The sequence below is a fragment of the Phalacrocorax aristotelis genome, chromosome 5 (assembly GCF_949628215.1).
Source record: "Phalacrocorax aristotelis chromosome 5, bGulAri2.1, whole genome shotgun sequence".
In the NCBI taxonomy this organism is placed as follows: domain Eukaryota; kingdom Metazoa; phylum Chordata; class Aves; order Suliformes; family Phalacrocoracidae; genus Phalacrocorax; species Phalacrocorax aristotelis.
In genome coordinates this window covers 37,729,555-37,742,895 of record NC_134280.1, presented here as the reverse complement: position 1 = coordinate 37,742,895, position 13,341 = coordinate 37,729,555, and the positions used below count along the sequence as shown (strand labels likewise).

The window sequence follows — 13,341 nt, the reverse complement described above, 5'->3', positions numbered from 1 at the left end:
TCCCTGTATTAAGCAGTAATCAGATTTTTTTAAAAGAACAAACTGAATATAAGCCAAAACCTCCCTTTATTAACAATTAAAAATGTTTTATATCATATACAGATTTAGAGGGAAGAAATATTAATTTTAAATAAGTCCCATTGCCACTTTTGTGCCACCTCTACGACAGTGATGAACTACCAACACTGCATGCATTCTCCGTGTTTAGGTAATTAGCAAATTTTTGAAGGGCAGGAGGCAGCTACAGTGAACTAAGAGGTTCTTTCAGGGTGCAAATGGAGTTACAGGCATCATAGGAACTGGGGAAGCTCGTGCTGGATTTAGGACACATGTAGAACTGACTATCGTGTATCTTCGTGGTCTCAGCCTAATGCTGCTGTCGCTGGCTGGGAGAGTGGAGTAGGAGCAGACTTGTGCCTTGCTCTCTCGGTGTGGCAGGTTGTTCACCAAAACCGGCGCTGATGCCCATGGCTGCAGCATTGCAGTCTCCTCATTCTCCCTCTTCTGACATGGGCAATTTAGCAGTTTAATTCTTCATCAATTACTGCATTTAGCTTCACCTGCCATTACAGTCCTTGTGCCAGTTAAGCCAGACACAAGTCCTTGTACCGGTTAAGCAGCAGCTGCATTTTCTGGTGTGTGGCATAGACATGACAGTATGTCAGTTCTCTTAATGTAATGTAAAGCTATAGGAATGAATTAGGCGCTGGACTCTTTCCCTGATCACTTGTCTGCTTTCTCAAAGGTTCCCATGTTAGCTGTGGCTCTGCTATATCTGATCTTTCAGAAGCAACTAACTTGAAAAAGAGCTACGACAGAAATTTCAAGATGTAACACAAACACTTGGTATTTTAGTGCTCAATATATAAAGGGCTTTAGCAACCTACCTATTCTATTTGGGCTGCAGCTTTGAGTATTTCATAGTTAGGGAGCAAGAAAAAGAAGTTTTATTTTGATGAGTCATTTTTAAAAGCTAACAATCACATAAATTCTTGATTGAGTGACTACTGGAATTACGGTCATTTTTCCTGATAAAATAAAAAGACAATAAAGCAGCAAAATTTGATGTCATGGCTGTTAAGTTCTATAATTTTACACTTCCATTGATCAGAAAATGAATTTATGGTCTGCGTATTTTCAGCATCATAAAAGTCCACATAATTTAATTGTCAATCTAAGGTCAAAAGCAAATTAGCATAATGATATCTGAATTGCACTGCCCTGAAGTCCCCTGATAGGCATCTTTCTGACTTTTGCTATTATAAAAACTGTTCCCATTGGTTCATGACCCTGTTAAAGTTGTTCCGAGACTAGGGAGATAAGCTTTGCACGGGTAGTTTATGAGAGCCTCTCTGAATAAGCAGTCCTTAGGTGATGCCTTTGTGCTGGGAGGGATGGCTGGATTTTATGTGAGATATTAACACTGCGGAGAGAACCTGATGCTTGTTATGATTTCCCCTTCAGTTTAATAAACTTTGTTAAAAGTGTCACTGCTTTTCTTCAGAGTCAGTTCTGATAACATTAAAGTATATGTTTCAAGGTATAAAGTTATTTGAAACTGAGGTTTTTTTGTTGTTGTTTTTGGGTTTGTGTCCTGTCCCCCCACACACCCACGATTTTATCATCTGCTATCATAGTATTCAGGTACATTGTGTTTCACTATTCAGCCTTTACATGCTTTTGTTGTCCCAGGCATATATTATTAATTAATGTCTTCTCAATATTTTGAAGACCTATTAGTTTGAAGTGCTATTGTTACAAGTGCTTAAATCCTGAGTTTTTTTTTAAAAAAAAAACACAACACAAACAAGCCAACAACCACTTTGCAAGGTGGCAGAAGGCTTGTAATAGTGATGTAAGAAGTGCACTTAACACCATAATGTGTCTTTGCTTTCAGAAAGCTTTGATCCACGGAGTTCTTCAGGCACCTGACTCCGACTCTAGGTTTGTGGTTCCTATATTCTAAAATGCAGGAGAGAATTAGGAAACTTAGCATGAGCTTTTTGAAAAGCGGCATGCTAAAATTAACTGTCTAATGTGGTAAATGGGGAAATAAAGACAACATTGAAGTAACCAGAAATGAGGTCCTGTTGGAAGTCCACTTAGGATTTCTTTGATATTTTTTAGTGGGCATCTTCCATGGCAAGCCTCATGACACCTGAGCTGCATGACTCTGAGTTAAATGCAACCACATCTGAGTTAGGACCTCATGTGGTCTTCTCATGTATAGTTTCATCCATGCATAGGTACATAGTAAAGTCTTCCTTTTCATCTGGACTTGCATACTTCAGCTCAGCATGATGTAGTGGGTCTGCAGTAAGATTCCCAGCTGAGTTTGTTAGAAATAATGGAATATTTCTGCTTCAGGCCCAGTGTTAACAGTCAGATTTTTTTTTAAATAATCCAGCTTCTGCCAGAGTAAAAGCAACCCAGTGCAGGATCCCATTGCAAGGCTGGAGAATTGGGGTCAGGCTTCCCATTGCTTCAGGGTGGGGGAAGTGATTTGCAAACCAACAGTGGTCCATGCTCTGCAGGTTCAAAGTGGCAATACAGTGCATCAGGATAATGATGAAGGCATTTAGTTCTCTTGGAGAAATGTCATTTATTTATTCATTGTGAACAGTTTGTTGAACTCTGCTTGCTAGGACTTACACATTTTGAGCTGGTTCACAAGCAGAGCAAAATACAGGAGGGAATCATATATAAATACTGTATGACTGCCTGCTAATTATTTGCTTGCTGATCCATGGAAACAAAACAAGCATAACAGGCGTTAAACTAACTATTGAAGTTAGCATCAGTGACTAGCTCTGCCACTTGGAAAGGCATAAAAACATTAAGAAAAAGATGCTTTTTAGGAATAAGGCACACTTTTTTTATTGCTGCCGTTTACTTTGAACACTGTTGGGGGGGGCCTCATGATGCTCAGAGTGCATGGACTGATGGCGTTTTACATATAATTGGGTAATATCTTGCTTTCATTTGCATAATGCAGGCAAACCCAACAAAATACAAATATAGGGCAGCATAAATGCAGTGATAGCAATCACTAGCATGACTAAGTGCAGTAAGGGAATGCAGGTGGTGATAGTTCATCAGATGGCTAAACAAAGACAAATGGAAAATAACTACAATATCAAAAAATGGGGACACACATTTTCTCACTGAGATGACCTTTCATGTATAGGAAACAGTATTTTTTGGACCCACCCAATCAGGCCTCAAATCAAGTTGCACCAGGTACATGTTTTGTGGCTTACAACTAAGAAAAGTTCCACTTACACATATGCATTTGCTAAATAAAGTCCTTGGGAGTTACCAAGGTATAATCCTTATAGATCGTTAAAGCTCTCCATGGAAAAGACTGAGACAGCAGTTGTAAGGAAGAAAACCCACATTGTATAACTAGTTCATAATCTGCTAAGACCAGTTTTCTGTACAGGAAAGGGGCGGTGTATTTGACAGGAGGTCTGACAGAAGGGGAGCTCTGGGACGGGTAGTTCTCCAGAAAAGAAGAACAGACAGTCCGACACAAAGGCTGTGCACACAAAAACTCCGCCAGGCTCCTCTGTCTTACACGTTGACACCTACTTGTAGCAACCAAGGGAAACAATTTAATTACTTTAAAATTGTGAATGGTTATTCTGTACCAGAGGTGGTCTGTGCTATAATGATAATGAGTAATCGGGCTGATGAGATGCTCAGATCAGTAGAGTGATGTTTGCTTGGCAATGATAGGCACCTCTTCTATGCCTCCAAGATCTTGTAAAACTACCTTTAACAGCATTGTCCCTACTCACTGCGAGTGAGTCCCTACTCACACCCTGAAACATGGAGTCATGTTAACTTTGGCACTCCTGATGGCATGAAGTCCTGCTAACTTTCAGTAGTAAGGGAAAAAGGGTCAAAATCTGGACAGAATCAACTCACTAATTACAATCATTCCAGAAATTACAGTAAAGTGCTGCTTCTGGGGGGTGATTATGGATTTGTATACACTTCAGCTTCTCCATTTTAACCTTGTGAAAAAGCACCCTTTTACCTCTCTTTTCTTCCCTTGTTTTGTCACACACTTCTTTCCTTATGCATTGGAGGGGAAAAAAACCTGAAGAATTGTTGAGCTCTACAAAACAGAATGAAATCCTGTCTTTAAATGCCCAAGGGCTGGAGGTGGGGAGGGGAAGAAGCAAACTTCATCCCTTCTCTGGTATTCTGAGTACTCAGAAGTCACCTATGAAATTAAATACTTCAGATTTCATAAGTGGCTGGTGGGAAGCAGGGTCAGTATCATACCATCTTTAGGAAAACAAGAATGCACAGGGGTAAGAAATGTTCTACAAAGATGCTACAGGTTTCAAACTCTTTTTTGTGGAAAAAAGTTACCGTACATCCCGTTCTGGGTGAATTTATAACCTTTCACTGCATTAGCACAGTGGTAGAAATGTTGATAACTCTAAAAAATATAAATGGTAGAAATGATTACCTTTCAAGTGATTTCTCTATATCTATCAAGGATGTCTTCGAAGGAATATCCAGTTGTTTGAAAAATAACACAAAAATTGAAAATAGAGAGTAGTACTCATTTTTCTGCAAGTGTGTGTGCTTTCTCAGCATGTTTCTATGTATATGTTTCTTGGCATTAAATGGACTGTCAAGGTAATATTAACAGCACCCAAAATGGCAAAGACAAACCCAGTGTGTAAATGAATGCTGTTATATGAGGGATATTTTTCTGTGAACAGGAAAAAAAAATCACAAAAGGGGCAAATTAAAAAAATTGAGGAGCAGGAGAACAGTGCTTATAGAGTTCTGCAAACTCCATTACATGTGTATCCAACATGTGCCATCGGTGGTAAGAAAAGTTCTCAATACCCCTTGAGCAATTTGAAGCTAGAAGTATTGCTTTTACAAATCCACGTGGCTCCTCTTTGTGGCCAGCTGTCAGCCCTTGGATAGTAAAATGGTGGCAAGTTATAGAATCATAGAATCATTTAGGTTGGAAAAGACCTTTAAGATCATTAAGTCCAACAGTTAATTTAACACTGCCACATCCACCACTAAACCATGTCCCTAAGCATCACATCTGCACGTCTTTTAAATATCTCCGGGATGGTGACTCAGTTACTGGGATCTTCCCAGAATCTTAAGATTATGATGTTTCAAGATGATGTCATCTAGACTGTGAGCCATGTTGGGGACACACTGAGTAACAGCGATGGGGTTTGAGACTTATGGGAATACTTTTTGCTGACATGAAGGTTTAGGAAAATGTCTGCATATCATCCTTCTGCGATATAAAGAAAATTATATCCCCTTTCTGTGTGGAGAATCAAAGCTATGCATTTTAATTTCCCCCCAAAGAAACAGGCTGGAGATTAAATCAAATGAGATACTGGATCGAACTTCACTTTCTGCTTGACTGCTGCATCAGACACCAGTGAGAGCAGGAAACAAGCTCCTTCAAAGGGAAGATCTTCCCATTTCAAAATGCAAGATTTCTCTGGCCTTTACATCCCTTGGGAATCCCTGCTCGACAGGACCCTTCAACGTCTTTAGTAACGGCCTGGGAGGCAGGACAGTGCACTCTCAGGAGCTTTGCAGATGATGGCACGCTCATAATGTGGCAGGGCAGGTCCAGAGGGACCTTGGTAGGCTGGAGAAAAGGGCTGACAGAGACCTCCCGCGGTTCAGCGGTGACAAATGGTATGCCCAACGTCTCATGCAGAAAAACCTGAGATTTAATAATGGCTGGGGGGGTCAACAGGCTACAGAGTGGCTTTGTGGAAAAATATCTGGTGTGGTCTCGTTATTTTTTATTACTATCTCAAAGAGCAATCAGGCTGTGGGAAGTTTTTGGGAAGAGAGTCATGAGTCATGAGCAAAATTCTGGATGAAGATTGCCTCATCCTAGTGAGGCTGGTCTACATTAATCGCAGAAGCTACAGTAAAATTTTCTGGGTTATCTCTAACCTATCTAACCTGTCTCGAGCATCTCTATGTATTTTGATTATTCACTTGAAATGCATACATTTATTGAATGGGTCACTTTGGTTAGGTTCAAAAATAATTCGTGCCATGAGTGCTTACCAGAAAGTAACTGTCATTATACACATTTTATCACCCCTGTTTTTTTTGTGTGTATTATATGACTATTTCTTGCAGAGACTGAAGGAACTGAAACAGAGGGAGTTTGCTCGTAATGTAGCATCTAAGTCACGGAAAGATGAAAGGAAACAGGAAAAAGCTCTTCAACGTTTGCACAAGCTAGCTGAACTAAGAAAAGAGACAACGTGGTGAGTGCGTAGCTGCTGAAACATAAAAAATACTTTAAAATAATCCCTCCACTGTAGCTGGTGCTGTGGGATGCAGGGCTGTTGGAGTCCCTCAGCTGGAGCCCCACACACGCATTTATTGGCATTTTTGAAGCAGTATGTGTACAGTAATTTGATTCACACTATGTGCAGAAATGAACGTTCAACATTGCTTTTTTCATTGGAGCTAAAATGGTATGTATTTTTAGTTTAAAAGAAGATATATATTTCATAAAACCAGGCACATTAGTTGAAAGCTGAGTGAACTAGGTCATGCATTTGCAGGCTGACACTACTTCATTGATGAGGTGAGGAATACAGTCTGTCTTTCTAGGATGTAACAGATCTCTGCGATTTAGTTTTCAAACTGCTTGCCTGGGAAAGCATCCAGAAATCTAGTTTTAAATTTCAATAACTAGGTTTTTTATATTAAAAGGTGCTTCTTTTCCCCATCTCAACAGTGTGTTTACCTCCCTCTGCAAAAGTGACTTCTTGCTAGTCATACATTTTAGTATTGCATCTAGGCATACTGTTGAAATTAATATTAAGCTTGCTAGTTATGACTGTATTCTCGCTTAAATATGACACTGACAAGCCGCTGAAAATATACATCCAGTTTTTCACAGTGGAATCTGTAGAAAAGTAAAAAACTAGATGGTCAAACACAAATGTTTGGGGGTTTTTTTACCCAGCCTTTGTCTCACCAGATGAACTAACGAAGTCCAACGAAGTTGTAGCTTTTGTTCAGTAATAGTCTTTTTCCCCACAGTTTGGGTGGTGGGCAGCATGCTGAAACAAAGTCTGTCTAAGCAGGTGGATGGGACATGAATGTTGTGAGGTCTGTTTGACATGTGCAAGATGACACCTAATTATAATTTTTTAATCTTTTTATGAAAAAAATACATGAAGAGACTCTTTCTCCTCCATCAGTGTTTTAATTGTCCAAATATACTTGAGGATATTAGACATTATTCCCCCTAAACATACTCCGAAATCTGAATTTAACATGTTTCAGGAGAAAGAGGAACTTATTGTTTCCCCTTTTCCATGCTAGTGAAGCATAGATTTTGTGAGGGTTTGTTGTTTCTGGTTTTTTGTTTGCTCGTTTTTTTAAATACCCTTCTTCTACTTCCTGAAGGAGAATTTATCTCTGAGCTTTATTTCTCTGTTTAAGAATTGCTGTTTGCTACCACTTTGCATCCTTTGAGATGTGATATAAGAAGATGCACAGGATTTTTTAAACTGGTGTTTTCTCGGTTGGTTTTGTAGAAGTCACCATTTTATTCTGTTAAAGAAGGTGTTTGTGTGGAGTTTTTAATATATATATTAAATTTATGAAGAACTGGACAAAGCGGAATTCTCATGAGGAGTTCCTGTCTCACAAAACCTCTACCTTAATTTCTAGACCAAATAGATTAAGTTCATCATTCTTTATTTCAGCACTTCTTGGGGTCCTAAACAACAGTTGCAAGTTTTCCCAGTGACCCATCACCTAGTACTCTGCACTGTAACATAGAATAATTTGGTTAAAACAAACAGAAAAAGGTGTTTTAACATTACTCCTAGTGTTGAGCGGTTCCTGTGGATCCTGGAAAACTGGCAGCTTAAACAGTTTTTGCTCTTCTCTTTGCTTCCTATTAAGTCAAATAGAACAGATGGGAAGAGGACATGAAATGAAGAACAGAAGTAGACAGTGATAAATTTTTTCTCAAGAGGGATGAATCACTTACTGCACTCCTGTCAGCTGAAACACTCTCCCCAATATTATTTTTCCACAAAAGAAATTGCTGAGATTGCGATGGTTTGGTCTGTGGACACAAATAGGATGGGGGCTGCTGGATGCTTGCCCGTGGGCAGAGCAGCAGTCACTAGGGTGATGAGTAAGAGGGAAGTGGTCTATGAGGTGCTCTCTTTTTTAACTTATTTTGTAGCACAAAGGAATGTAAAACCTCTACTATTTGTAGTAATAGTGTTGTAACCATGATGGCCTACTGGGAGGAAAAGCAAGATTTCTAGGGAGATATACAGTCTCTTATTAGGCCAGCCAGTACGGCTAGGAAAAGCGAACTACCTTGTAGGAATATTAGCCCTTCAGCTGATAACTTCACATGAAGGAACTGGGGACACAATTTTATTTTTTTACACTAGTCAACTGATCTTATTATAAAATATGATTTTTTTTTTCATATTCTAAACCTACGGATCCACAGATTCTTCCTCTTTCCTTAAGAAAACTCTTAAATGCCAATGTAACACAATGTTTCTGCCTGCAGTTCTCTGAAAGGGACTGACTCGGAGTTTTGTTTTCCTTCCTAGTGCTCCTGGAAGTGGCCCTATGTTCAAATCCACTACAGTGACTGTGCGAGATCACGGCAATGATATCCCACAAAGTGCTGCCCTAGATTCTGCCAACAAACAGGATTTCAGCTGTACATCAATGCACGGCGCACAGAATTGTAAAGATGTTGCTTCTATTATTTCCTCCACTCCTGGAAATGGCTGTAGTAATAAATCTGACATTAACAAATGTGGAGATCAGGTTCAAGGAGCTCAAGGACATAGAGTTGGGTTCTCTTTTGCTTTTCCTAAGAAAGCAGCCGTCAAACTGGAGTCTTCAGCTGCTGTTTTCTATGAATATAATGATGAAACATCTATGGAGCACGGATTTAGCAGAAGAAGTAGGTTTGTTCCAGGAGTAGGTAACCTTCAGTCTCCCTCAGCATCAGAAATAGTCCTGTGCCCTGAGGAGAAACATAACTGTTTTCACCCACTGGTGGAAAAATGCATAGACACAGCAGAAACTCCTGAAGCTCAGGAGTCAAAAGAGCTGGCCAGTGAAGAAAGCAGGGCACTAGAGAGTCCTGTATTAACTCCTACTGTGTCCCATTCAAAGCAGCTGGTGTCCTCAGACATGGATGGCTACGGTATCGGTGTAAGTGCAGCAGATTTACCAGACCAAACGCTGCCTGTGATTGCAGACAGTGCTCAGGTCCTGCCGCTGGACTGCAGCGGGTACGAGCTGCGGGTGGACAGGGCTCTTGTGCGGGCAGTTGCAGAAGATTGTTTATCTCTGCAGGATGTTGTGGAGGAAAATGATAAAGACAGGAACAGTGATTCATCCACAAATGAAACTGAAATAAAAAAGCTGGGGGCAGGTGCATTAGTTCCATCACTGTCTGAAGAAGATAGTAGTAGAGCCCCACAAAGAAAACTGGACATGCACAAGAGACCTTGTGAACCCTTTGTTCCTGTTCTTAGCAAATATGGATCAAATATCCTTCAGTGGCCATCGGAAATGTTAATTTACACAAGTACAGACCCATCGATTTCTTATAGCTGTAATCCTTTATATTTTGATTTCAAGTCATCAAGAGCAATTAACAGCCAAGAAAAGTCTAAGCATCAGCCAGACATACCTCATTTGTACCATAAAACTGAATCCAACCATAGCTTAGTCTCAGATTTTACAAATAAACCTACTTCAGAGTGTGGTGATTATGAAACAGAAATTAATGAAAATGTGTGCAACTATACAGTACCCCTTATAAGTGATGTTTCCCTCATCAGAAATTGTGATCTTACAAAAAATCAAAATAAAGTGTCCTTGGATGAGTCATTCAGGATTAGAAAAATAGAAAAGTATCCCATTTCTAAAAATCACTTACGACAAAACACTGTGACAGATGAGAAATATAACAAAGTCTGGGTCAAAGAAAGCCACGAAAAATGGCTTCACAAAAGTAGAAAACGGAAAAGGAGAAGAAAATCATGTCATTGTCGTCATCATCACTGTGGGGACACAACATCAACAGAAATGGAGATGTCCTCAGTGACCGAAAAAGAAATTAGTTACAGAGATGAAAACAAATATCAGCACCTCCAAAATAATCCAGAGAAGTGCAGACATGATGTGGAAAACCTCTGGCTAGCTACAGGTGAGATACAGCAGTCACATCAAAAACTTGGCATTGAGAATGGTAATAAGAGAGTCATGTCTGCGTCAGATCATGTACACGGGGACAGAGGCTGCTGTGACGTCTGGAGTGCAAAAAGTAGCGGCCAACACCATGGTTGTAAACGACTGCACAGAAAGAGCAAAGCAAGCTCTCAGAGACAGGCAAAGCATCTGGCTCTGAGTTCCAGGAGGCACAGCTTAAGGTACTCTAAAACATGTTGTAGCTGGAAAGTCAGGAAGTCGAGCTGCAGCCCAGAGCATAAATGTTTAGGACACTGCAGTGAGGAGAAGAGTCTGAGTCAAAACCAGTCCATAAAGAGAGGTTACAATGTTCTGACAGAGGAACCTGAAAAATCCCACCGCAAGCGGAGACAGCATACCTATTCCTCTTCTTCAGATGAAAGCTCATACGGACAGACAATATCAGCAGAAGAATATCTAAGGCAAGCGCATATTTTAGGTACACATCACAAGGCAAAAGGGAAAGGCAGGAGGAGGAAAATAAGAATCCGTCATGTATTCCTTCACAGGAACACAAGAAGTGAGACCCCCAGACCTTCCAAAGAAAATTCTGCAAAGTCTACATTAAGTATTTTGGGGGACTTCTTGACTCAAGACAGCCTAGAAGAAACTAATGTGGATCCCAAAGCTGATCATGCAAAAGAAACGGCTGAAACAATGCAGCTGGAGGACAGCAAGTCATCTCTAGAAACTCATAGTTTGCAAGTGCCGGAAAACGACAAACTGACAGCATGCACAGGGATGGAGAGTGCCCCAAGTATATTTTCTGATGTTGTTGCAGATTCTGCTGCTTCTGTTCCTGAGCACAGTGCTCCAGCAGCTGCTGGGACACAGGAAGTTCTGCAAGATGAAAAGAAAAAAGAAAATATCAACAGTCATGAAAATCAAGCTCATTACAAATTTCCTCTCCCCAGCAGACATTTGGAGCAAGCTCCTCCTAAATCCTATCTTTGCCATTATGAATTGTCTGAGTCTCTACCACATGAGAAAATAAATGAGGTGACCAGCGAATGGGTACAGTGTAATCCTGGCATATTTAGCAGCCCACCACCCTTGCCATTCAAAGAAGCACATATAAACAGTCATACCTTTTTAACTACTGAGCAGTTAATAGCCCCGCTCACCCTGCCAGATCAGACATTGATATTCCCTCCAGATAACCACGAAAAATTCAAAGACCTCCCATCCGAGGCATATCAGCAGATCATGCCACAAAACATGCTGGCCAGCAAAGTGAAGTTCACCTTCCCTTCCCCAGTGATCCAGCCCCCGAATTCCCCGCTGCAGCCCTTACCCTTGCAGCCACCGCTGTGTTCTACCTCCGTTACCACCATCCACCACACCGTCCTACAGCAGCACGCTGCCGCCGCCGCCAGTACGTTGAAGGTTCTCCAGCCCCACCAGCAGTTCCTCTCCCAGATCCCGACTCTTTCTAGAGCACCTTTACCTCATCTACCAGTGGGACCGAGGCTTTGCCCGGGGGGCCATGCAGCTTTCGTTGCCGCGCCACATTTGCCGCTGCTGCCACCCTCGGTCCTGCACCCGACCCAGCTGGCGTTTCCCCCACTGCCGCACACCGTGTTCCCATCCCTCCTGTCCCCACACCCGGCTGTCATTCCCCTGCAGCCCCTCTTTTAGGACAGGTTCTCTGGGATGGGGGAAGGAACCTTCAGCTAAATGGTCCTGCTGTTTCTACAGTCCCCTCAGCTTTGCAAAACAGTTCTGTGAAATAAACTGGTTATAAAATCCCTCGTTCCTCGGGAAGCATTTACTGTAAGTATAATGATGCAAACATTCATGTAAAGTTCAGACCTATACTATAACTAAAGCACTGAATAGTCTCATACTAATATGAACTCTATATATAAGTGAAAATCATGTCTTAGAATATGTATAATGTATATAAAATATATTTATAGTTCTATAACTTATGTTGTAAAGTATTCACTTTTTGTTTTTTATCTTTGTGTATTTGCACCTATTTAATGTTTAGACAAAGCTGATGCACTATGTTTTGTACTATGTTCTCTGAAACTGTAAATCTAGTGACAAACTATCTCTTGCAATAAATTTTTGTTAACTACTTAAGTATATCAAAAATCTTTCATTATAAGCCTCATGGATGTTGTTCTTCCATGTTCTTCTGCAGCTGAATAGCATCCTCCACCCCTGCTATGTTGGGATAATCAGGTTTCCTATACGTCAGTGATTTATCAGGGAGGCTGAGAGGCTAATACCTTGAGGGCAGCTGTCTTACCAAGCAAGAGAGAAAGGGTAATAGATCTGTTTGTGTTAGTGGTTTGATGTCACCATGACAAATTTTGCCTACTTGTAGTGTGTGCACAAACTGCTGGCTGTTGCAGCTAATCCCTTTCATACTAAACTACAAAAAGACAATGTAACAAAAATAACATCAATGATAGAGGAGGAAAAAGGAGGAAAATATCAATGGCAGTTTGCCTTCAAAGGAATATTGCTTATAGCAAAGAGGTAGAGCATAGGGAATGTCTTGGTTCCACCAGGCACACTCCCTCTGATTGCACAAATCCCTCGTTGCGGGACAGATCGGTCGGAGTGAAGGCCCTCACTGCCTGTCCAATACATGAAGACAGCAAGAGCACATGAGTGTGAAGGGGAGGTCAGGAACAGCTTCACATGGGAAACCCACCTGGGTTTGATTCGGATTCTTACCTCACTTCCCTCTTTCCCGCAGCATTTTGGTAAAGAAATAGAATAGCATAGAAGTTAATAATAATACTAATATACTGCCATTTTTCTAACTGTATTTCAGAGAATTCTCCCTACCTCTGCAGCCTTTTTATTGCGGTTTAACCTCACCTGGCTTTAGCCAGGGAAATCTTCCCATTTGCTGTAGTATGAGATATATCAGGCCCACACCTGCGATGGCTGAGAATAAAACCAGAAGTGGTTCTGAGATAGAACCATCTCTTTGAATTAAAATGAAGTGTTATCATGTGAGAAAAGCTAAGGATTTGCAGTATGACCATTAGTGCTAGAAGTAGGCCCTCCATAATTAAAGGTAGGTGCTAGCTC

At 40.8% G+C, this 13,341-nt stretch overlaps 1 protein-coding gene across 1 annotated transcript in view; it reads left to right on the top strand.

The window, feature by feature from the left end:
- Nucleotides 1–12,370, top strand: part of ZNF804A (zinc finger protein 804A) — a 158,216-nt gene extending 145,846 nt beyond the window's left edge. The window contains exons 3-4 of the mRNA XM_075093991.1: nt 6,163–6,293; nt 8,628–12,370. Coding sequence (XP_074950092.1) covers nt 6,163–6,293; nt 8,628–11,925 — 3,429 coding nt within the window. The 3' untranslated portion in view covers nt 11,926–12,370. The remainder of the gene's footprint in view (nt 1–6,162; nt 6,294–8,627) is intronic.
- Nucleotides 12,371–13,341: the final 971 nt, after the last annotated feature.